The following is a 25,910-nucleotide window of genomic DNA, read 5'->3' as shown; positions in this document are numbered from 1 at the left end:
GCGTAGTCTCCACCAAGGTGGACCGCGAAAAAACATTTTTTATTTAGAAGTGGCACGAACATTTTGCGATAAAAAAATCGGTTGACATTTTGCGGTTACACATGGGTCTTAAAATTTGACTAAATATGAAACAACTTCATTTTCGAGATTAGCTCAAAAATATTGAAAATCTTTGTTATTATATACGTAGTATTTTTATGTTATTCCAAACGAAGTCGAAACATGCTATATCTATCATAAAAATATGTTGGTATTGATCTTCCATCTGTTATATTACCACGTAATTTCTCACTCGTAAATCTTATAAAATATAGTTAATTATCTACCACACTATTGCGTATCATTTTGACGATTCCCATCATCAACATAATCACGAAAACTTGTCTGTGTGTTAATGGAGACTTGAACGTCAAGTTCACCAAGCACCAGTTGTCTCAACAGTATCTCCGTAGTGGATAACATCGTTCGGTTGATTTTCAGTTTGTGTTAAAACTCCGATTCAAATGTGTTTAGTTCTTAGAATATTATTCTGTGTTAATTTTTTAATTGTTGGTCGATGTCAAGGTTAGTAGCCTGTTTTGTACAATTATGTTTAATGACCAATATAAAAATATATTTAATAGCTTAGATTTCTCGTATGAATAGTTATATTCTGATTATAATATTGAATCATTCCTACTATGTATCATTTATCATATAATTCCATCAATGATTTTTTTTTGAAATAGTAGGTAGTAGACCATTTTAGCACTTATTTATATTCGCAAATAATATAACCAAATCATAACAAAACAAAACTGGATATTTTATAAATTATGGTCATCGTTGCTGATTTCATAGTATTTGCAAATTGTTATTATTAGATGAATATACACTATAGTCTAAGTAAAGTCTACTTTCAATATTCCTAGTTGGGATGTTGTTCCAACTAAGGATATTAAATAATAAATAAAGAAGTCAAATAGTCCAGGCGCTGGATGGAGTTGAGTATGCAAAATGTGAGAACCGGGGCAACTATGCTCAAATTCTTTTACCTGAGACTCTAAATAATAGAAAATCACATGTTGCCGGCAGCTGTGCTGGTCCGTTTCCCATCTCCCTGCTCGGCACGTTGCTGAGTCATAGCGCTTGGAGTAGTCAGTAGAAAAGAATTTGTAGCCCATATTTTTGCGTATTTAAGTAATAATATTTAAGTTTTTTCGTAATCCACTGTTTTATTAGTGTTATTTATTTAAATAAAAGTAAAGACAATGTCACTACAAGTGATAAATGTGAAGAAGCGAAAGATAAATGAATTGTCGTGTTTGTTTTGTGATAAAACGGGCGATTTAGTGAAGAATCCAAAACCACAAACGTTTATTAGTATTAAAAAAGCAGCGGATCGCAGAAAAGATGATATTAGTAAGAAAATAGAAAGTGATACAGACTTTACTGCACACAATTGTTCCTGGCATCGAGCTTGTATTGCAACTTATATTACTGAAGAGTAAATAAGGCGTCGAGAATTAGCATTACTAAAGCAGGAGAATGCCTCTACTTCCACCTCCTCTACAGAAGCAAATGTTTCAGGTAGCCAACGTGTTCGTCGGTCATCAAGAAGTGAATTAAAACTAGATACGAAACAGACATGTTTATTATGTGGTAAACAAACAAAAAATAAGAAAAAAACTCTTTTTTTATGTTCTGAAATTTCAGCAGCGAACAAATTTTAAATACTGCCCGAAAAAAAAGATGATGTTTTCTCAAAAATTGGCTATTGCGAACAATTGTACCCACGACAAATGACCAAGCAACCACTGCCGGAATTGTTGATTCAACCGTGTAAATGTGCGTCCAATTGTAAAACAATGGCTTGCTCTTGTAAAAAATTACATATTTATTGTATTTCTTTATGCAAATGCATAAATAACGATTGTCAGAATAAAAAAGATTGATAATTTTCATTTTTTCATTTATAATATATGAAAATTTGATTTTTTTGAATTAAAAAAAATTTTTTATCAATAATAATTATTTTTAATTTTCCTGTTGTTTTTTCACTTGATCATCTGTAAGTATCTTTAATCATAAAAATCAATTGGATATTCTCACTAAAACAATCGTTATAATGATATCAAAGTATGTGTTTAGTCCATTTACTAGATGTCTAAGGAGGTGGGGTGTAAAAAAAATTGACCAATATGGCTCCTGGCAACATCCAGAATCATAATCTGCATGCTTTTCTGAGTTCAAAATCATACACTGAATGCGGTCCTCACATTTAGCACACTCAACTCCATCCAACGCCCGGTCTAAAACTAGAGATTGTAAATTCAAAATATGATTATAGGCCCAGTGTATCTTAAATTTCGATATGAAAGTAGTTCTTATATAATAAATATAGAAAACAAAACTAGCGATCGTAAATTTTGGGAACAACAGAATCAAGATACAAATTGAAAAAAAAAGCCAAAACGAGAAACTAGGAAAAGTATCAAGTATGAATATCTAGGAATTATATTGACTTGAAATGGAAAGAAAGAGGCAGAAATAGCAAATAGCGAGAATAACGAGACCATACTGGGACATAAAAATATTGACATGACTGTGAAAAAGGTAAAACAAATATTGAAGCAAAAGCTGATACACAATAATAAAAATATATAAGAAAGAAATTATACGGAAATATTCCCAAAATGAAAACAAACGGACTTACAAGAAAAATGGTAAACCGAGAAGAAAGTTAATAGGTCAAATAAAAGGGATAGGATGTGATAAACAAAATAAAAAATTAAAATTAGATTAGCATTATACAGGAAAGAATAGAAACATTGGGAACAAAAGGAACCGGAATCCTTCTCAGACACCTGGAGAGATAGAAGGAGGAAAGAAGAAGTGTTTGAATATTAGACGATTGGTATATATGGATAAATTAGGCACAATTTTCTAAAATACTCAGTTCTCTCTAACTATCTATCTATTTAACTATATATTTATTAACATCCTCTTAATTTTTTTTTCATTACCTACTTGATGCAAGCAACATTGAAAAAGAAAACTGAGAGAAAATGTTACTTAACCACAATGGTAATTTGTAAACCCGACGTACTAGGGCCCATGAAAATTACTGCGATAGAATAATTTTCTGTTATTTCTCCATGATAAACATGTTTCCATCTTTCAATCTCTTCTGTATCTCCAGTGCAGTCTTATGGTTTTCAGTTATGAGAGAGGTATTTGAAGTTGTTAACATGTTCGAACTGACCCTGCTCGATTGTATTTTTCATTGTATGACCGGAAGTCCTATCTAAGCTCTAATTCCCTTCTTATCAGGTCAATATCGCCAGCGTAGGCCACCTTCGGTCTTAATCGGTCGAGTAGGGTTCTTCCCGGGTTAGTCTCCAGCCTCCTAAATATTATTTTCGAGGTGAGGTTAAACAGAATACAAGAAAGAGCACATCGGCGTGATGTTGTGCCGGCTACCTTCACCTTGCAGTTGGTGTTGTATAGGGTCATGACCACCAGTCTTATTAGCTTGTCTGGCACACCAAGAATACTTCATGAAGGTAACTTTTTCTACGCTGCCTTAAGCTTGCCGGTACTCTATGAACACTATCCACCTTTATGTTTTATTTGTGTCAGTTCTCAAGGATACAGCGGGTGGTGAATATAATGCTCTTTGAAATAGATATAAATAGGTCACTCATTCACTTTTCTTATGAAATTTAATACCACGTGACATGTTCTTTGAAAATTATAACATTTACTAATTCCTGACGTTGAGATAGCCACTAATAATAGAAATTCTTCTATGCTAGTCTTCTATTTGTTTTAAATAAAATAATTTACCTCATGTTTTAATCAATATTCTTTTATAAAAATTGGTACTTCAGTGTAACCCACCTGTAATTGTATACTTTTGTGACATTATATTCAATAATTTGATATTTACGGATTAAATAGCACGGTTCGCCACATTTATAATTAATAGCAGGTTACAAATGAAACTTACTTGGAAATTCCATTTAGAAATAATTCGTTGAATTCATGTAAAATACCCGTTTACCGTTTACGAAAGTAAACAATAGTTGTAACGAGTTCACGTGTTTCATTTTGAATCTCAATTTACGTCCCATTGTTAATAAAGTATTCAATATTTGAATGATCAAAGTAAAGTCTATTTTTAGTACGTTGTGTATTGGTTTCGTTGTCTGTTTTTCTGAAATTATTTTCAAAAAATAACATCAATTTCGTATTGTATTGTTGAAAATCAAGGTAACGTGTGGAATTATATGACATCAGGGCGCGACGGAATGAAAATCGGATTTTGATGAAATATAAAAAAATACACAAAATATGCTACCTCTCTCAAAAAATCATTTCGAGAGCGTCATGAAAACCTAAACACCAAGTTGAGAATATAATGATGTTGGAGTTGAACATAAGCAAGTCTCATAAGCTTGAGATTTTTGTTCCAAGGTTTGGAAATAGCAAATCATCGGCTACATGAAGAGATTTTGCTGAAGTGTTCAGGGTTTTGTGAAAATTCGAACGGAGAGATTCAATAATACAAAATTGCAAGATTTACAGTATCTACAATAACGTTTTTTAAATTATTAATCTCAGGACAGCGAGTAAAATGATCATAACAGTTGAGCAATATCCAAAAGAGCGTATAATTGGAATTGGACCAATCAAATCGATGTGAATACATTGATGTTTCAGAAATTCCAAAAGGAGCATAATAGAGTAAGAGGGGAACCAGGAATCGGCACACGTTTGATGCGGAATTTTTATTTAGTAATTCTCTTGAACACCTTTTTTCAAAACATAAGCGATTCGAAATTGAGTAATGCAAAAACTCTTCGAGAAAAAAACGTAATATCCATTTTATTGTAAATCAATTGCACATTTTGACGGTTCGCTTTGAAATCCTTAACATAGAATAATAGTTCTGTAAAAGTCTGAATTCCTATAACAAACTTCAACGCCATAGAAATCAGAATCAGTATAGTCTAGAGAGAGATAGGGTTGTGCATAACGATGTTTTTTCTCTTTCTTTTAGCATTTCAGGTCCACTTTAAGAAGCTGTCAAACCTCGCTCTCCATAGTCTTCAGATTATTTTCAATATTAACTAATAGAATAACTTGAGTTAGAACGAATAACTTTTATAACTATTAAATAATTTTACGCTTATGATGCCTTGAATTGAAACAATGTTCATAGGGAAATTACAAATATATCCAAATCCAGCATCACAGACCGTTCTTATGAGTATACAATATTTTTTAATTAAGGATGTGTTGTAAATGCATTGACTAATTTTTGCCTGCCTTTCACACATTCTAAAATTTAGCTAAGTAGGATATAATCGGGCATATCTTTTTATGCCGATATCGTCATTGCGTTAATCTAAATCTGAAAAATGTATTAACGACGCGACGGTCTTGTCTGCTGTAAGGTTAACCGGAACCGTAGTTAATTAAAATATTTTCTATGATCAAAGAGATACTTTCACTTTACGTATTTAGCAACAATAAACATTCTAAGTGATAATTTGCTATGAAACTAAATATTATGATGACTTCTGAAATTGTTCGTCTCAAAATAAAATATGTCTCCTATCGAATTAGTCAACATCAAGAAATTCATGCACTCAACATTAATTATGATATTAATAACATGAATAAAATAGGAAATATTAAAATTAACTTAATTTTTTCTTTAATCACTCTTTAATAAAAACATAAGTCATTTTCCCTAGCCATATGTACAAGGACTTTCGAAGTCAACAACATAAAGGACGCATATATAGGGCAGACATCTCAGTATGTAGAAAAGAAACCATAAGGTGATCAATACGATAAAAAGGAAATAAAACTGAATTAACGATCCGTCAAATATTGAAAACATACATTCAGTTATAAAGATTGAAACATTCTTAAAACGAAATCAAATACACGAAAAAAATAATAAAAATAATAAATGATAACAACACCTAAACAATTTCAGTAAAATTTATATATTTTATGAATTTTATTGCAAGTTGATTAATGACTGCAACATATTTGTGTGAGAATTGAGAAAAAATTAATTTTACTTCTCAAAACATTTTTTCTTTAATATTTTCATTTCGATATATATGATGGAGATGATCTATTGACTAATATAATTGTCAGGGCCAAGTCATATTTTGATCAAAACCGAAGTAGGTCGGAACGTCAATCTTTACACGATATCTTGAAATAATTTTCATAGAAAATAGACCTTAAATCAAAACAAATTATCACGAGAAATGTTTAAAAAGGTCTAAGAAGTAATAAGGTAAAGAAAATTATATCAAGGAATTCGAAATAGTGTTTCTCAATGAAGGAACATGTTCGGCGGAGCATGTCAAGCAGTCGGCGAAGAGTTTCAAATTTTTCTTCAATCCCAGTTCAGAGGGTGGTGGTCCTCTTGCAAAATGCGATCCTTGAGAAGGTTCCACAGGAAAAAATCACAAGGTCTCAGGTCACATGACCGTGATCGCCATTCAACGAATCTTCGTCTGCCTATCACTTCCCTAAAATTACCATTAAGATACTCGACAGCGCTGCCAGACTTATGAGCGTAGCCGGAGAAGTATACCGATTTTTCGAGAGCGCTGTCTGACTCATTCCGACATCTATATATTTTCTCACGACCGACATTGGAAGTATTCACATTCTCCACATTTTCGCACGACACTGTTATACAATTTTTATAACACAATTCAAACAGTTTTTATAATGCTAATTTAGATGCGTCCAGATTTTACAGAATCGACATTTGGTCTCTGCATTTGAGTTTGTGAAAGAATGGTTGCGTATAGTTGAGATAAATTGATAAATATGACAATGGTAAAATTTCTCGTGGAAAAAATTGGTTATATTGTGGAAAATTAATGGTGAAGTTATAAGCCAGACCTTCTCAAAAAGTGAACAGCTCAATTCATGTAATTTGGTGTTGTTATCGGATATCAAGACAAACTGGGAGTACTGGGCAGCAGTTTTGTGTCATTTTTCAGTGGAAAATAAGAATAGGAGAATTATTGCTCTTAAATTTTCAATGATATCGCTAGAAATCATCATCTATTTTAATGAATGATTTCGTACGTGATTTGGGGTTGTAAAAGTAATAGTCAGAACTTCTTGGTTCCCGTCTTTGGTGTGACGCAGGATCTTGATATCATTTTCCAAGTGAATGACACTTGTTCATTGTTTCATCGAAATATTGTTAAAAGCCGTGTTATTTCGTAATGGAAATTTAAAACCATCTGTGTCAGTTTCCTACTCAGTGTCAATGGAAGAAACCTACGAAAATAAACTACAACCGCGGCAAGTGACATGTTTTGATGGTGATGATTTAAAATTTTTGTAATTTTAGTTGGAGTTCAGGGAGAAAAATTGCTGTTTTTTCTGGTTTTGTGGGTCACTCATGAAGTGAATGAACACTATATGAGGTCGAAAAGGAATGAATATCAACCGGGATCTCAAAATGTTAAGCACTTATATCCAAAAACGTCTCACATTAAACTTTACATTTTACAAGACAAAAAAACATTATTATAAAAATTATCCATACCGGCGATTAACCCAAGAAATTCCATTTATCAGTGGTGCGTTCGAAAATAATCTTGAATACTTTTACAACCTCGTTACAAAATGATCCTCTGATATTTTAAGCGTATTAGTGTCATTACAATAAATGTTGATGCCCAGAATGCCAATTTATTGCAAATCTTGTGAAAATATGAACATTCGCAGATGAATTGAAATATGATTGAATTTGAATAACTGCAAACAAATTGATAATAGTTGAAAAAATTTAACATTAACATTCAAAAATATCTTGACAATGAATCCATTCCCGTTACTTCTTTAGATACTGGTCCTGTACCAAATCCATTCTATTTACCGGATAATTTGGATGGTAAGTGTCTTGTTAACACTTGCATGCGTTACTTTGAATATGTAGTAGCCTAGGTTTCATTAACTAGTTTACAAATTCTGATGATATTTTTCAGTACATTTCAAGTATGAGAAATCCTAACGCGTAAACGTATTTTATAAACGGCTGGAAAACTAATAACAGGCCGATTAGTATTGGCATCTGATGTATTTCTAGATCCAGAAATGGAAATGAGAAGACGATTTAGTGATCATTATTAAGATTATTTGCGAAACAAGTAGTGCTACTTGAATATTTATATCAAACAACTATGTATATTTTTTGTGACTATCTTTATTTTATTATTGATATTGAATTACTTTGGTTTAACGGAGAAGACTTTTCAGAGGTTGACAATTCGCTACGGTGATTCTTTTATTAATTCCTGCCATGTTTCTGATCAAAATCTGTAAAAATTTCACATAAATTTGACAAATTGATTAGTGTAAATGCCCATATAATATGCTTTTGTTATTGGGTACATATGGAATGAAAAAATTTCGATTGTTAACTAAATGTTATCTTTTACGACGAAATACAAATAAAAAAACGAGTTTGTGAATAGTATATGTAGTCGTGTGAATGGGGTTCAAAAGGTGACTATCAAGAGGCATGTTGATGAAAATGTCTCCGTTCACAATAATGTTAAAGTATTTGGTAGAACATCGGTATTTTCTACAAATATAGAAAGAATAATTTATGAGCACATCGTTCACTTTGAAGAATGCTATTTTGGTTTAATTAAGGATGTCAGAAAACTATGCCTTATCTCATTGTTTCCATACAGAAAAAATTGCTGGTAAAAAATCGTTTTACTCATTTTTGGAACGAAATCCCCATCTTTCTCTACGGAAACCCGAAGGAACCTCAAAGGCGAGAGCCAGAGGCTTTAATAAAGAAAATGTTAACAATTTTTTCGATCTTTTAGAACGAATTGTCGATAAGTATGAATGTACTGTCGATACTATATTTAATGTGGACGAATCTGGTTTTACCACTTTTCAAAAAAGTTTGTAAAGGGAAGGACCAGGTAGGAAGGAATATTTCATCGTTACCTTGAAATCGGAGCACCTCCCGCCAGTATTGTTACGATTTCGGACACAGGATAGAGGGTGTCCCACGACGAGTTCAAACTATCTGTATATATGGCAAAACACTTATAGTAAATAAATGAAAATTTTTACGTTTGGGTTTTCGCGTACGATCTTTTTAACTAAAACATTTTCAATGTTGACCGACTTCCAGTTCTACCGGAAGTCGACTGTAACTTTGTTATTTTAGATAGAACACCATATATATTAATACATTTTTGAAATCTACGTAAAATTTCAGTATACTTTTGTAAAAAAACTTTTTTCAAAATATGCCTACTTTTTGTAAAAAATTTGACCGTTGCAGACCCTTATAAATTATCTTTTATTTCATTTTGATTCGTTGATACAAACACTAAGAAATAAAAAAGATAATGTAAATTTGCTTTTAATACATGGTAAATAGTCCAGTCAAAATAGACATTTGACTTAGGCAAAATTCGCATAGAGCTGAAAATTGACAGAGACGTTAAATATATCATTATAAATGAAATGTCAAAAGTCCCCTTCGATCCTACTTTTGCAAAAAATTTTATTCAAGGTCAAAAGTACAAAATTAAGGTTTTTTCCATTTTTATCGAAGACAGTAAGTATTATCGTGAAAGTAGGTCAGACAAAAGTTGTAGATCATACAATTCTCTACAAAAATGGTCCAGTCACTTTTTCTCTTACGACTCACCATTCGTGAGATATCGCGGTTTTATTCATTAGAAAATTCATATTTTACATAATATGCACACCACCGCACCACGCAATTTCCACACCACCTATAAGGTAATGTACTTGGCGCATTTTTTTAACGTGGTTTCCTCAGTAGGTATACTCCACGATCTATTGTAATAAAGAAAGTTTGATCAGATCGTATCCTATTAATTGAAAGAATAGTAATACTGCTAATGATTAAAGTGGAATAGGTTGTTTTTTTTCTACATGTAATTATATAAGATGATTGTCTAATTCTACTTCGACAATTATTTCTTCGTCTTCATTCTCTTCTTTTTGCAGAATTTCTGTTCACTGTTCTAAGAAAAGGGATGCATCAATAGTCTCTTCATTAATATCATAAATATCATCATCTGTTGTATTTGTTTCAATATTGGAGCAAGTCTGACCCTGACAATTGATGCATACTGGCGAACAAAATAATTCCACTTTTTGACAGTCACAATTTTTACTACAATCCGTCTTGCATTTATAAAAAATAGTATTGAATAGTTTTTCTGGAGCAGGCGGGTGTAAAGTTTGAATTGGCTCCAAATAATTATCTGTTAATTTCCAACAATATTCTTCTGGGTCCAGCTCATTGCCACACTTGAACTTGATACAAGTGTTGAAAGGCAGAAGCAGATGTTGAAGACAGACAAGACAACTGTACTGTTTTATTGTTCCATGCAGATTTTACAAACTTCAAATATCTATATTTGTCTATGGAATCAATTTTTTTTGGAGCACCATATATTGCAAGAAGAAAACGAATTCCATTTGTAGCTATCAGATGTTACTCAAGGATACTGACGAAGAGAATTATAGACTAACAGTATAGTCGTATATTTTAAAATCTTCATTTGATGTATATAAGTTTTATTGTGTAAGTAACACAAACCAATAGTTTCTTATTTTCATTAATATTTAACGTCCGGTGACGTATACAGGCTGCATTTTAGTGCATATTATGTTAAATATGAATTTTCTAATGATTAAAACCGCGATATCTCACGAATGGTGAGTCGCAAGAGAAAAAGTGACGGACCATTTTTGTAGAAAATTGTATGATCTACAACTTTTGTCTGACCTACTTTCACGATAATACTTACTGTTTTCGAGAAAAATGGAAAAAAACCTTAATTTTGTACTTTTGACCTTGAATGAAATATTTTGCAGATGTAGGATCGAAGGAAACTTTTAACATTTCATTTATAATGATGTATTTAACGTCTCTGTCAATTTGCAGCTCTATGCGAATTTTTGCTAAGTTATGACTTATTTTTGTCTATTTTGACTGGATTAAAAGTTGTTACAAGAACATATGCTTTCTTTGCAGTAAGATATCCAGATAGACCACGATCGAAATCGCACATTGTTGAAATAATACTTAACAATTTCAAGCTTTTCGGTTCATTTTAAGCAAAAGTTAATCGAATTAAACCATTTGTGACAATAACAAGATATGCTTAAAAAAATTATGGAAAATTAAAAGCCAAAGGAAAATAATCTGATGTTTTAAAGTAAATGTTCAAAATTGCTCCCTTGAACTTCAATGCATTTTTCAATCCTTCTCTGTACGCCTTCATTCGTCGCACGGCTTTTCATTCTTATCATTCTTAGCTCACAATCTTCTCTAGTTGTTAAGGCTTGTGAGTAAACCTCTTGTTTTATGTGACCCCATATAAAAAAATCTAAAGGCGTCATATCGGGAGAACGAAGGGGCCACCGAAAAGGACCATTATTTGCTAACCACTTGTCTTCAAATCGCTCTTCTAAACATATATTTATGACGATTGAATGAGCCTTTTCCCTGAAGTACGAAAAATTACTCACTAGCAGCGCTAGTAGTTCAGTAGGGACAAACACTGTCAAATCCCCATATAAACACACAGTAAAGTGTACTTGAAAAAAAATGTTTTTAACAGAGGACGATGTTCCTGGAGCAAAATTAAAATTTGCAACCGTAAAAGATAACAATGTTGTAACATTAAAACGCTGGCTTGCTTGTCGTAATTTAAAAATAAGTGGAAAAAAAATGAATTAATAGACAGGTTAGTCCTATACAGACAAATTATCATAATTTCAGTTATAAAATAGTCAATCATTTATGACTTTGACGCTAGCAGACATAAATTTATTTTCTCAAGTAATCAATCAGCTCAGTAAATAGCAAAAACCTTAAAATAAAAAAAAGCAACACGTAAGAAATTACTAAATCAGTATGTGTATTGCTAATAAATAGTATTTTTTACCTTATTTTTATTTATTTAGAATTGTTTCATGCCTACTACGTCTTAAATCATTCATATTTCATTAAAAAAATTTTATTTTACTCCAATCACAAACATTACTTAAAAAAAAGTCGAAGCATGTATCCATTTATTACATCTAACCTCATCAACATGAGGCTTTATAAATGGTATAAAAAACACATTCTCTTCTGGATATCGATTATCCGACGTACAATTCGCAAAACTGCAATGCTTTGTTGGCATTATACAAGTTCAAAAAAATTTTTTTATATCAGATTTATATTTTTAAATAATAAAATAATATCACGTAAATACAATTGCTTTGCATGTAAATATTTTATGTTTGTCCCTACTACTAGTGCTGCCTCTGGTGACACGTTCGCTGCATTATTCTCAGGAAAAAGGCTCATTGTGAGCAGGAGCACCGTCATAAATAAAGAAAGTTTGTTTAATTCGTCTGGTGGCAAGCGGTCTAAATAATTTTATTTTAAATTTTTTCAAATATCAAGATATCTTTCACCTAAAAATAAAACAAAAAATTAAAAAATACAAAAACTGTTTTTTACATTATTAATCAAGAATAAATTAATTGATGAAGTGTTTTCTAACCATTCAAATTCCCATCGTAAAAATGAAGTGTTATTGTTTGATTATTTCTAACAACACAAAGGTCAATGAACTGCCACCGATCTTGAAAAGCACGTTCTTTGGTTAAATGAAGATTATCTTAACTCCAATAATGGGAATTGTGTCTATTAAATAATCCATTTTTCGTTAATTTCGATTCGTCGCACCAAATTATACTTATTAAAAAATCTTCGCCTTCCTGGAATTTTATTATTAAAAATTCATCAAACTCTACTCGTTTAATGAAATCGGCAATTTGACGCAAATTATAAGAATAGGGATGCATTTTGTTTTCATAAAATACGGTGAATCGACGATTTGCTTACTCTAAGATCTCTTTCGGCAACACGTATTGATGCTTCTGGATAAGTAGCAACAACATTTTGCTTAAAATGAACCGAAAAGCTTCAAATTGTTGAGGATTCTTTTAACAGTATGCGTGTTTGGTCGTGGTCTATCAGGATATCTTGCAGCAAATAAAGTACATGTTCTTGTAACAACTTTGTCACATTCACCATGTATTAAAAACAAATTTACATAATCTTTTTTATTTCTTAGTGCTTGAATCAACGTGTCTAAATAAAATAAAAAATAATTTATAAGGGTCTGCAACGGTCAAATTTTTTACAAAAAAATTAATAACTCAAAAAGTAGGCATTTTTTGAAGAAAGCTTCCGTAGATTTCAAAAATGTATTAATACATATAGTGTTCTGTCTAAAATAACAAAGTTACAGTCTACTACCGGTAGAACTGGAAGTCGGTCAACTTTGAAAATGTTTTAGTTGAAAAGATCGTACGCGAAAACCCAAACGTAAAAATTTTCATTTATTTACTATAAGTGTTTTGCCATATATACAAATAGTTTGAACTTGTCGTGGGACACCCCGTATATTAACTTAGATCTCTTTGTTGAATGGCTGATGCAGTTCCAAAAACATATCAACTGGAATTTACACAATAAAGTTCTCCTACTTCTTGATGGCCATACAACACACAGCAAAAATTTGCAAGCTTGTGAGTTAGCTAGAAAAAATGGAATCGTTTTACTCCAACTGCCAGGCCATACCACCCACCGTTTACAGCTATTGTATATAGCATTTTTTGGTCCTTTACAGACTTAATTTACACAAGGTCAAGAAACGTTTCTTCGCTTATATAAAGGGGAGAAAATAAATATAAGGCAAATGTCAAAAGTACTTAATGAGGCATATGGCAGAGCGGCCACTGTGAGAATTGCAGTGCCTTCCGTGCTTCCGGAATTTAGCCAGTAAATAGGTTTTTATTCACAGATGACCAATTTACACCAGCTGATGTTTTGCAACCTGCAACCTCTGTTACAACTTCTAGCAATAATGATGATGGAGATAGAAGTGACAACGAAAATAACGATTTAGGAGAGTTCTTGAAGAAATATCCCCGCGAGTAAAAAAATCAAAATCCGCCAATAGCTCAGAAGGTAGTGGAAATAACGAGCAGCCTTTATAAAGCACATTTAGACAGAATAAACTTGAAAAACTCTAAAAAAAGTAGGTGCCAAGAAAGAAGATATGATACAATGTATGAAATTGTCGCACTAGGATACATAATCGGAGTGCTGGAGTTAGTGCTGCAGTTGAAAGTTTCTATTGTTGTAATTGTCGTTAAGAAAGCTAATGGTTCAATTTAGGAAGCTAGCGTTTCAAATAATGGAACCAATTTCCTATATTGGAACGATAACAAGATTTTTTACTATTATAAATGGTATTTGAATTTTAATAAATGGTATTATTTTGAAGGTACACTTAGTGAGTTTGTTTTCTACGATTTAATTTTTATTGATACTTGTTTAGTGCTTTTATATAGTGAATATTAGAAAAATGGTCCAAATTAGACCTTCTTCTACTTTAAAAGCAACACGACGCAAATAGTTCACCTACTTTGAGTGCGGTAGTGATTCAAAACATACAATATAAAATTATAATAAATAATGGTAATGTAAATAATGAACTCTGTTTGGTGGATTTAAAGCAATGATGTGATAATTTACAGCTGCTTTATTTATTGTTTGTATTGCGCCAAATATAATATGAATGCGAAAAATTCAAATTCTATATTTGTTCACGACAAAAAAATTCAAATTTCAGGCAGTTGTTCTATAAATCTTCAAATCATTTCATCTCTTTATGACCATAGCGAATTGTGGACAAACAAATTTTCAAAATAATGAAATGAGGCTGAAAGTAGCAGAAAACTGTTTGTTTTTTAGTTTAATCGAATTTTTACTCAAGTAAGAATTTAATTATACACTATAATACACCAGAAATAGAAAACAACCGAAGCAATGAACTCTACGTCTTATTGATAAGGAAAAGGAAATTCTGTTAAAAAATAAAATATTTATTTTACAATAAAATAACTTCCTCCATCGTCAAACCGTCCTCTTATATTTAGATGATTTAGTACAATCATTATTTCTTCTTACTGCAAACGATTCTTGAAACTCTTCTAGAAAAGGAATAACCATAAATATTATAATTAAATGCTAGAAGGTTTCGTCTTAACGATATAAGTAAATGCCCAAGGTCATTACTAAATTGTCTCATACATTTGGTGACGTTGCACATAATTTAAATTTCAAAGATTTGAGAATAATATATTTTCATTAATAATAGTATTCAAAATGTTGCTTATTCTATATGCTTCAATTCTAACAAGCTGGATTCAATCAAATACAATTTCTAATTACCATTAAAACCAGTTTTGTCAATGATTGCATGCTAATATTGATAAGTAATAAATAGTTATTTGTATAACAAGGTATTAATTTGTTAGAAGTTAAAATTTGTTAAGGTACGTATCCACTTGCAACAAAACACGTCGCGCACTCATGTGAGCAAGACCCTCTTTTTCCGTCATCAAAATATGGCCTTATTTAGTGGTCTATATTATGAAACATTTTCAAAAAGGTGGCTGCAGAAGAAGAAGAAGACTTCGAGAATCTACAATGTTTAGTAGGTTCTAGAATAACTAAGAAAGATACTGTATTTTGAAAGGAAATTCATGTACAAGATAGTCTGGCCATTACACTGTGCTTTTCAGCCCCTGGGGACTCTTACAGTTGTTTATAATATTTATTTTAAATTTAGAAACAACGAACTTGAAATATATTTATACAAGAGCACCACAAACGCAATGAACGTTCAAAATTAACGTATATTAACACCGGCGAACGAATAAATTCTTCATAAGCAAATATTTTGTGCGTTCTGTTCTATTCAGCGCAACGTACGGACTAAATGAATTTGATACAGCGCCCGCGGTATGTTTGGTTCGTTTGGAATGTTTGGTTATAAGTGAATACCCACCATTAGACGGATTTTGGCTACTTTGGTTACAAAATGACTCTTATCAGCATCTAAAATTACTAACATTACCTCATTGTAGTAGATAGTATTTTATAGTAAATTTTGAGTAATTTTCCCCTCCTTTAGTTTGTAATTTACCGTTGCACATTTTAGCAAATACCAAAATTTTACCAAAATACAGTGTGAAATGCAAAGTATAACAGTTTATTACAGGATTGGTCAGAATTTTCATGTATAATTCAATATCTTTGGTTAATGTTTCTTTAACTGGAAACATATTCCTCAAAATAATAACTTCAAATTTGGAGAGAGATAATCGTTCTTTAGAGACTGATCAGAAAAATATATTTTTTTTTTCAATTTTTAACCAGAATTTCGTTCACAATTCTACAATTATCCGTTTATCGCAGTTTTATTCACTACTGATAAATACTTCGTTTATATATTCTATATATACTACAAAATCAAATAATTATAACATTCATATTCAAAATCATCTCCGTTTTTCCCTCTTCAATTATTTTCCTCTTTATTTCCTGTCATTATTATGGGATTTTCTAAAACGTTTTTTCCAGTTATTACTCAATTTTAATTAACATACTAAATAGTTATTCAAGTTCATATGTGTTCACGCCAGAATTAATTCAAAACTCATGAAAACTGGCAACGCTGTCCGACCAACCGACTACTGAGCGAATGGAAGAAATGAGATATATAATAAGTTCTGTTGTTAAAGCTATGTAAAAAATTTTCTTACAAATAAATGTTAATGTGAACGTGTTAATAATAACTATAATACAAAAAATGGTCCTTCGAGCCGGATTATAAACAAAACCAGTGAAAATTCGCAATAAACAATATATTATTAACAACTATAACCCAAAAACAATTTACCACGTGCTGCAAGCAACTATCAACGAGTGCAAAGTGATCGACCAAACAAGTAGTCGATACAATATCACGGCGACCAGACATCAACTCAACTGGCCGACTAGTTCAATTGCAAGAATCAGGCAGTTCGACCGAAATCAGAGTGAGTTTGTTCCAAATTATTTATTTCCGAATTTTTCTTTCCATTTGCGATTTCAAAGCTTCTCTGTTTGTGCTTGAACAATTTGACAATATAAAATGGCAGAACTTGGCAAACTAATAAAGAAAAGAGGTGTAATTAAAGCTCAGTTAACTATTTTCACAAAAGCGGTAAATGAATTTGCAACTATATCTAATTTAAGCCAAACAGAAGTTACAAAATTAAAAGATAGGTTACGTGATGCCGAAAATTATCTTGACGAATTCAAATCATATCAATTAGAAATAGAGTTACAGGATGATATAAATTTAGATGAGCAATTAATCGAACGAGAGAGATTTGAAAATTCATATTATGATGCAATCGCTGTTGCTAAAAACATTTTACAAAGCTACAATAATCACGATAATGATACAAATCTTAGCGTGATTTCAGACAAAGCTTGTTGTAAAAACGAGGGTATAAAGCTTCCGGATATATCACTTCCTAAATTCAGTGGAAACTTTGAAGATTGGTTAGAATTCAGGGACACATATAAATGCCTTATTCATGATAGTAAAAAATTAGATAATATTCAAAAATTTTATTACTTGCGAAGTGCACTAGGAGGAACAGCAGCGGCGTCCATTTCCAAAATCAAATATACGGCCGACAATTATGAAGTGGCATGGGCCACAATTTCAAAAAGATTTGACAATACTAAAAAATTAATATATGAACATATTAGAGCTATTTTTTCATTAGAAAATATACAAAAACCGACAGCTGAAAAACTACAAAATTTAGCTGACGATATTCACAAACATTTGGGATCTATTGAACAATTGGGGCAAAATATAACTAATTGGGATCCTCTACTAATTTTTTGGATTACTAATAAATTAGATACTAGCTCAAACCTTGAATGGGAAAGGGAAAATAGAGATCAGGAAGAATTGCCAAAGTTAGATAAATTCCTACAATTTTTACAAAAACGTTCCAATTTTCTTAATATGTTAGAATCAAAGAACAGTCTCAGTTTAAATAAATCAGATTCAAAATTTAGTAATGAGGAAAATAAATTCAATAAACAAAGTAGAGTAAGGTCATTGACCTCAAGTACATATACATGCTCCTATTGCAAGAAAGAGCATTCAATATATCGTTGTGCAGAGTTTCTCGGATTAACAATAACACAAAAAAAAGATTTTGTCAAAAAATCAAATCTTTGCCATAACTGTTTGCGTTCGGGTCACTCTGTCAAACAGTGTAAATTAGGGCCTTGCAAAGTGTGTAAAGCTTGGCACAATACAATTTTGCATGAAAAACTCGAGATAGCGGACAACGCGAGCTCAAGTTCCGCAGCACTAAGCAGTGGCGTAGTGGTACCAGCGGCGGGGCAGGTGCTATTATCTACCGCCTGTTTACTCATTTCAGACAATTTCAATAATTTTCACAAAGCAAGAGCGTTATTAGATTGTGGTTCTCAAACTTCCTTCATAACGGAGGATTTGCAAAAGCGTTTGAATATTGCGACACATAAAACAGATCTTTCAATTTTCGGAATTTCAAACAATATTTCAAAGGTCAGTAAAAGGTGTAAGGTTTCATTTAAATCTATACATACCAATTTTAAAGCGCATGGCAATTGTTATATTCTAAAAGAGATTACAAGTGTGATGCCGTGTTGTCGAATCAACACGCAATCTTGGGCGATTCCAGGTGATCTAAAGCTAGCTGATCCACAATTCAATATTCCCGGACCAGTAGACATGCTCATTGGCGCGGACCTATTTTGGACAATTTTAAGCAATAACAAAATTTCGTTAGGAAAAAATATGCCGCTATTAATTGATACAGTGCTAGGTTGGGTTGTATCTGGGCAAATAAGTACTAACAACGTTGAAAAGGCTTCTTGTAATTTAAGTATAAACCAGGAATTATTAAATTCAATAGCCAAATTTTGGGAAATCGAGGAAATATCTAGCACGCGACAACTTTCTCCAGATGAACAATTTTGCGAGGACAATTTCATCAAAACTACTACCAGAGACGCGAACGGACGTTTTACAGTCACTATACCTTTAAAGCAACAACCTTCTAGTTTAGGTGAGTCGAAAGCTCAAGCCGAAAAACGTTTCTATGCATTAGAACGAAAATTCAGGAGAGATCCAATGCTGCACAGCAGATATATACAATTTATGAACGAGTATAAAGAGCTAGGCCATATGACAATTTGTAACGGCAATGATTCAAGCTTCGAATATTTCATGCCGCATCACGGAGTTTTGAGAGAAGAGAGTTTGACCACAAAACTACGGGTAGTTTTCGATGCATCAGCGCCCTCTAGCAACGGTCTATCCTTCAACAATATTCAAGTCATTGGACCCGTTTTACAAGACGATTTACTATCAATAGTCTTAAGGTTTAGGAAATATAACTATGTAGTTTCGGCAGACATAGTTAAAATGTACCGGCAAATTTCAATAACGCCCGAGCAAAGGCATTTGCAAAAAATTGTATGGCGCGAAAATCCGAGTGATAACCTGGAAGTCTACCAGCTAAATACCGTTACATACGGGCAAGCCTCTGCCAGTTATCTTGCAATACGCTGTTTAGCTAAACTCGCTGAGGATATTCAAGAAATGAACCCGGAAATAGCCGAAATCATTAAGCACGACTTTTATGTAGATGACCTGTTAACAGGTGCACCTACACTTGAGCATGCGCAATACATATGTAAAGCGATAAGTGACACTCTTAAATCGGGATGTTTCGCACTCCGAAAATGGTGCTCTAACGACACCAACGCGCTCAAAAATATAAGTTCAAATGATTTAAAATCCGATATACTAGAATTTGCGCATGATGGCAAAACAAAAACATTAGGCTTGATATGGGTTTGCAATAACGATAAGCTTCAATATAAAATTCATACCAATCCTATAGGTACAAAGGTCACAAAACGCACAATTTTATCTACTATATCAAAAATATTCGACATCCTTGGTTTACTAAGCCCATGTACTATTATCGCAAAAATGATAATGCAAAAATTATGGGAAAATAAATTAGCTTGGGATGACGCTATTCCAAAAGCTATATCTGAAAATTGGGTAAGGTTGGAGAAGGAGCTTCTTATTTTGAACGATCTTGAGTTAAACAGACAAGCTATTTGCAAGAATGCTGTTGAATTACAACTGCATGGTTTCGCTGACGCTTCGGAAAAGGCTTACGGAGCCTGTGTTTATTTGAGAAGTATTGATTCCGATCAAAAGGTTCATGTATCCCTGTTATGCGCCAAGGCAAAGGTGGCACCTATAAAAACAATACCAATCCCGCGGTTGGAATTATGCGCAGCATTGCTTCTAGCCCGCCTAACAGATAAAGCTAAAACTGCTTTGAAAATTCAATTCAAATCTTTCACACTTTGGTCGGACTCAACTATAACTCTAGCTTGGGTACGCACAAGCCCGAATCTGCTAAAAACATTCACGGCCCATAGAGTGGCAGAAATTCAGTCTCTCACTAAACACGCCGATTGGAGGCACATCCCCACCCACGATAATCCAGCAGATATTGCTTCAAGGGGAATATATCCTAGTCAAATTTTAAACTCTGATTTGTGGTGGCGCGGCCCTACTTGGCTAGCTAAGGACCCAAGTTTTTGGCCCAATGACAAGCTGGAGGTGGTTCATGATTTACCTGAACTTAAATCCAGTCTTCTGACCAATGTTGCGCCCCCTACTCTGAGTTTTCCCTTTGAACGTTTTTCAAATTTCTCAAGAATGCAACGAACAATGGCATACATTTTACGATTTAAGGATAATTGTCTTCAGAGAAATCGCAGAAGAGGCGGTTCTCTTACAGTACAGGAGTTAAGTGATTCTCTAAAATGTCTCATTCGAATTTGTCAATCTCAATCGTATTCTACCGAAATTGAAACATTGAAAAATAACAAGCCTTTGAGCTCCCATAGTAATCTATTAAGTCTTAGTCCCTTTCTAGAACCCGATGGTTTGCTACGCGTAGGAGGGCGACTAAAACATTCAAATTACTCCTTTGACAAAAGGCATCCAATTTTGATCAATTCAAAGCATCATTTTTCAAAGCTACTATTTTTACAAGAACATGAACGCCTATTGCATGGCGGCCCTCAGCTGCTCTTAAGCACTATAAGAGAAAATTACTGGGTTATATCCGGTAGAAATCTTGCACGAAAGACTGTTAAGAATTGTGTGAAATGCTTCAAATTCAATGCTAAAACCATACAGCCAATTATGGCCAACTTACCGCGCGATAGAACTAATCCTTCTAGTGCATTTTCAATAGTGGGAGTTGATTACGCGGGGCCATTTATGATTAACGATAAGAAAGGTAGAGGTTGTCGTTTAAGTAAATGTTATATTGGCGTATTTATTTGTTTATCAACTAAAGCAGTCCATTTGGAATTGATTTCTAGCCTTTCTTCAGAATCATTTATTCAAGCGCTATATCGTTTTGTCTCTAGACGAGGCAAACCATCAAAAATATTGTCCGACAATGGAACAAGCTTCGTCGGGGCACAGCGAGAGCTAAAGGATTTTCTAAAACATGGCAGCAACACTATAATCGAGAAATGTAGCTCTCAGAATATAGAGTGGAGGTTTATACCACCCTACTCTCCTCATTTCGGAGGTTTGTGGGAAGCAGCTGTCAAAAGCGTAAAGCACCATTTAAGGCGCGTTTTGACCCAAGTTCATTTATCATTTGAAGAATTTGCCACAGTTCTCGCACAAATCGAGGCGATTTTGAATTCGCGTCCTTTATGCCCACTGAGCTCTGATCCCAACGATTTTGGACCTCTTACCCCAGCTCACTTCTTGATTGGAAGACCAATAATTGCAGCACCTGATCAAGATGTCACCGACATAAAAATGAATCGACTTTCCAGATTTCAGCTCGTACAACAATTAGCACAGCACTTCTGGAACAGATGGAAATCTGAGTACATTGCGGAGCTCCAAAGACGCACCAAATGGAAGTCCAACCAAGGCCATCTAGTAGAAGATTCTCTCGTTTTAGTGAAAGGCGAGAACACTATGCCCACTCAGTGGTTATTAGGTAGAATCAGCAAGCTCCATAGAGGCCCTGACGGTATCGCTAGGGTCGCTTCTATAAGAACTCCCTCTGGAGAAATCATCAAAAGAAGCTTTCAAAAAATCTGCCCCCTTCCAGTTGACCTTTGAAAGCCATCCTTATGCTTTCAACGCGGGGAGTATGTTCACGCCAGAATTAATTCAAAACTCATGAAAACTGGCAACGCTGTCCGACCAACCGACTACTGAGCGAATGGAAGAAATGAGATATATAATAAGTTCTGTTGTTAAAGCTATGTAAAAAATTTTCTTACAAATAAATGTTAATGTGAACGTGTTAATAATAACTATAATACAATATGTATCCTTATTGTCTTTGAGATTTCAACAACAAACTTAATGACATGATATTGATGTCTATTCTGTCTATATTAACCAATTGCTTTCCATCTGGAATGTAATGTAAAAACCGAATCAAATGATACTCAGATGTTGAAGTATCCGTTCTAGATCTATAGGCCCACTCTTCCTTTTTCCTTACTTCTCTATCTTTTCCTATTTTATTTTTATTCAGCGAGTTTTTTCAAATCGTCTGACCAACACATTTTCAATCTTTCTCTTTTCCTCTTGTAGTTCCGCGGTCTTTTGTGAATTAATATTTTTATTCCATCCATCGTATTTTTGTTATGATCTGTCCTACAAATTTTTCACTTTAACTATGCCGAATATATTGAAATTCTCCTTAAATTAGTTTCGTTACGTATGCAGATGTTTCTTTTCCTGTCTCTTTGATGTTTAACATTTAGCTTTTCATGAATCTGTTTATTTTCTTTATTCTATCGATGTTTTTTCTATGAATAAGAGGTTAAAAACTTCAAAATACGGGTATTAGGGATATATTTTAGTCTTTTATATATACGATACCTGTCCCAAAGAGGCAAGTAATTCCTGTTTGAAGAGTTTTTCAAAATACTCTTAACTAGGCTATCATTTGCAGTGGTTACAAGCTGAAAAGCTAACAATTTAACAACAGTTTTGCTCTATGATGATAAAGATTTCATGATTCATGTCGTCTCAAGCGGTTATTTGTTACCTTATTACACATAGCTCTCGGATCTGAGGCTTAGAGATGATATCAATATAACAAGATTAATATATGGAATTTATTTGGCAAATAAACTGTAACTGGTACTGCTTAATTTTATAGTCTACAGCTATTACTCTGCCGTAAGTACGAAAAAAATCATTTCATTGATAAGTAAAACGATCCGTTGCCCCACTGACGGAACGAAGTACGTAATTGAACAATTTTATGTAAAACTAGTTGTGTTGTTTTTCATCTTTCGTCATTCTTAACTTTAATTTCAAGGTAATAATTATTATAAAGCTTTAAAACCTCGATACTCATTTTTGACCTATATTTAGACCCTGTATTTAGACAAAGTTAAGTTAAATAAACACAAACTACATTAAATAATGCGTGAGTAGTTTTTAATATAATAATATAGATAAGTAGTTTCTAAAAAATAAATATATAAAATCCGTCGTATCTCTGTAACCTTAAATTAAGTAAAATTCTTTTTGCAGAATGGGTAGTAGATGACGAAGGGTGCCGAACACCAAATGGAGATGTAGGTGACTGTATTCCGGTGCGACAGTGTCGACCAATGATTGAAGCTATAAAATCATTGAATAGGCCATTGTCCCAACATGTTACCCAGCAGTTAAACAGTTATTCTTGTAGGTAAGGATAAATTATAAACAATCGTAAAAACACTATCAAATGTGCATATGCATAGAATAGAATTTACTTACTCTCTACAGAATGAAATATCTAGAAGAAAATCTCTTCTCAATCAATTTTTCAATTTTATGAAACTAGTTTTCACTCAAAGTGATTACTTAGTGAGTACGTATACTATCACTGGAAAGTATTTAGTCACCTGGGAGTCCAGATATTAATAGATGACATCAAAATCAAACAACTATTCTTGTATGGTCATGTACAAAAAATGTCAGATAACAGGAACAGGTCCTAAAATGATAGAGAAAAGGAGAAGAGGTGTTAGATCTACAACTTTTTGAAGAAGATTTTATAAACTATCAAATTTTATAATCATATCTAACTTCAAAATGAATTGCAAGTTAAAAACATTGGCATGCAACTCCAAATTATTCTGCCGAGTAATGTCGTTCATGTTGATATAGCCAAAAAGTGTAACAAATTAAGGCAATAACGCACACTCTATTGGAGTTTGTACTATTTAGAGCTCATACGGCCTTTGTGTACGAATAATTCATTAACTTCAGAATCAAACATACAGCCCCCGACCATTATGCTATCTCCACCGTCTTTTACGATTGGTACCAAACACTCTGTCGTCTACTCGACTACACTAGGTGTATAAAGAATTATTCAGTACCGGGAAATTGAAATAACTTTTTGGAGAATTTTTTTTATCGCTCATCTCAAAGTTTTATTTGTCTGAGGTATAATATACTGTCCTTACGAGGATGTATTGATATCTAGTTAGCCTAGACCAGTTCCATGCATAAACAAAATATTGCGTTACCATAGCAACGAACATTAACTTATTAGAAGTGTCAGTGTAAAGTTTGACGTCAAAAAAGTGAACCAGAATTACGCAATGTCCACCGAAATTGTGAAAATCGAAAAATTGGAGTATCGAGACATCATCAAGTACCTCTATTTAAAAGGGTTAAGAGGTAAGCAGATTTACGAAGGTATGCTTAATACCCTTGGTGATCAATGTCCTTCGTATGCGACCGTGAAAAATTGGACTGCAAGCTTCAAAAGAGGTAAATTTTCCATTGAAGATGATGACCTATCGGGAAGGCCAGTTTCTGTGTCAGTCCCCGAAAATATCGATGCAGTTCATGACATTATTTTATCAGACCTTAACGGAAGATTTATCAGGACTAAAAGGTATATCTGAAGCACTGAATATTTCATACGAACGCGTTCATCATATAGTTCACGTCAACCTTATTCACCCTATTTGGCTCCGTCCGACTATCATCTCTTTCCTTAACTGAAAAAAAGTTAAATTTTCTTCCAACGAGGTAATGAAAGCTGGGAGGTCTGGTTTGCAGAGCAAGAAGAAACATTTTTTTTTTTTTGAAAGGTCTAGAGACGTTGCAGGTTCGCTATAATAAATGTATCCAATTAAGAGGAGAATATGTTGAGTAATAAAATATTTTTACAATGAAGATTTGTTTGGTTCTATAGTAGGCTAAAAATTTTTCAATATATCCTCGTACATTGCGCTTTTAGTTGTAGTCCGGAACAGAGTTTGAACGCGGGCCGTTTGGTTAGCAGACAAAGTATCATCCCATTACCCTACGACGACCACGGCTCAATGGAACATCTGATGTTTATGTTTTATTCACTCAAACGCGACATCAATATCTATGTCGTAACATTGACGAATGTTTTGGTAGAAATTTTAAATCTAAAATCTGAAACGTTCTTTGTTCCTACTAAATGTTGATTGTGTCCAGATATAGACGTAGATAATGTGTGTTTTCAAACATCATAGGATAATTTTTCAGAATTTGCCATTGAGCATTTTCTTTTAAGATAAATTCACACGTGACTGTTGTCTTTCATCCATCTTAATAGATGAAAACTCAAGTGACATAGTCGAGTCGAAACAAACTATTTTATATTCGTTGTCTTATATAAGTGCAAAAAATGTTAGATCAAAAAAGGATTTAAGCAATTCAGAAATTGCTATCTAGACGGGTCGAACTTGGTATTCTCAGTAGATACAAGCAATTGGAGGGTTAGTGTGATTTGAGGATACTCTGAGATCCTATTACTGAAAATTTGTG

At 33.1% G+C, this 25,910-nt stretch overlaps 1 protein-coding gene across 1 annotated transcript in view; it reads left to right on the top strand.

Annotated features, from left to right (window-relative positions):
• The first annotated feature begins 355 nt into the window (after nt 1-355).
• Nucleotides 356-25,910, top strand: part of LOC130891308 (phenoloxidase-activating factor 3-like) — a 38,839-nt gene continuing 13,284 nt past the window's right edge. Inside the window, exons 1-2 of the mRNA XM_057795945.1 lie at nt 356-564; nt 23,643-23,799. Of these exons, the coding sequence (XP_057651928.1) occupies nt 504-564; nt 23,643-23,799 (218 nt within the window). The 5' untranslated portion in view covers nt 356-503. The remainder of the gene's footprint in view (nt 565-23,642; nt 23,800-25,910) is intronic.

Source organism: Diorhabda carinulata, chromosome 3 (genome assembly GCF_026250575.1).
Source record: "Diorhabda carinulata isolate Delta chromosome 3, icDioCari1.1, whole genome shotgun sequence".
NCBI classification, from domain to species: domain Eukaryota; kingdom Metazoa; phylum Arthropoda; class Insecta; order Coleoptera; family Chrysomelidae; genus Diorhabda; species Diorhabda carinulata.
The sequence above is the reverse complement of the archived record's forward strand: the minus strand, read 5'-3'. Positions and strand labels throughout refer to the sequence as shown.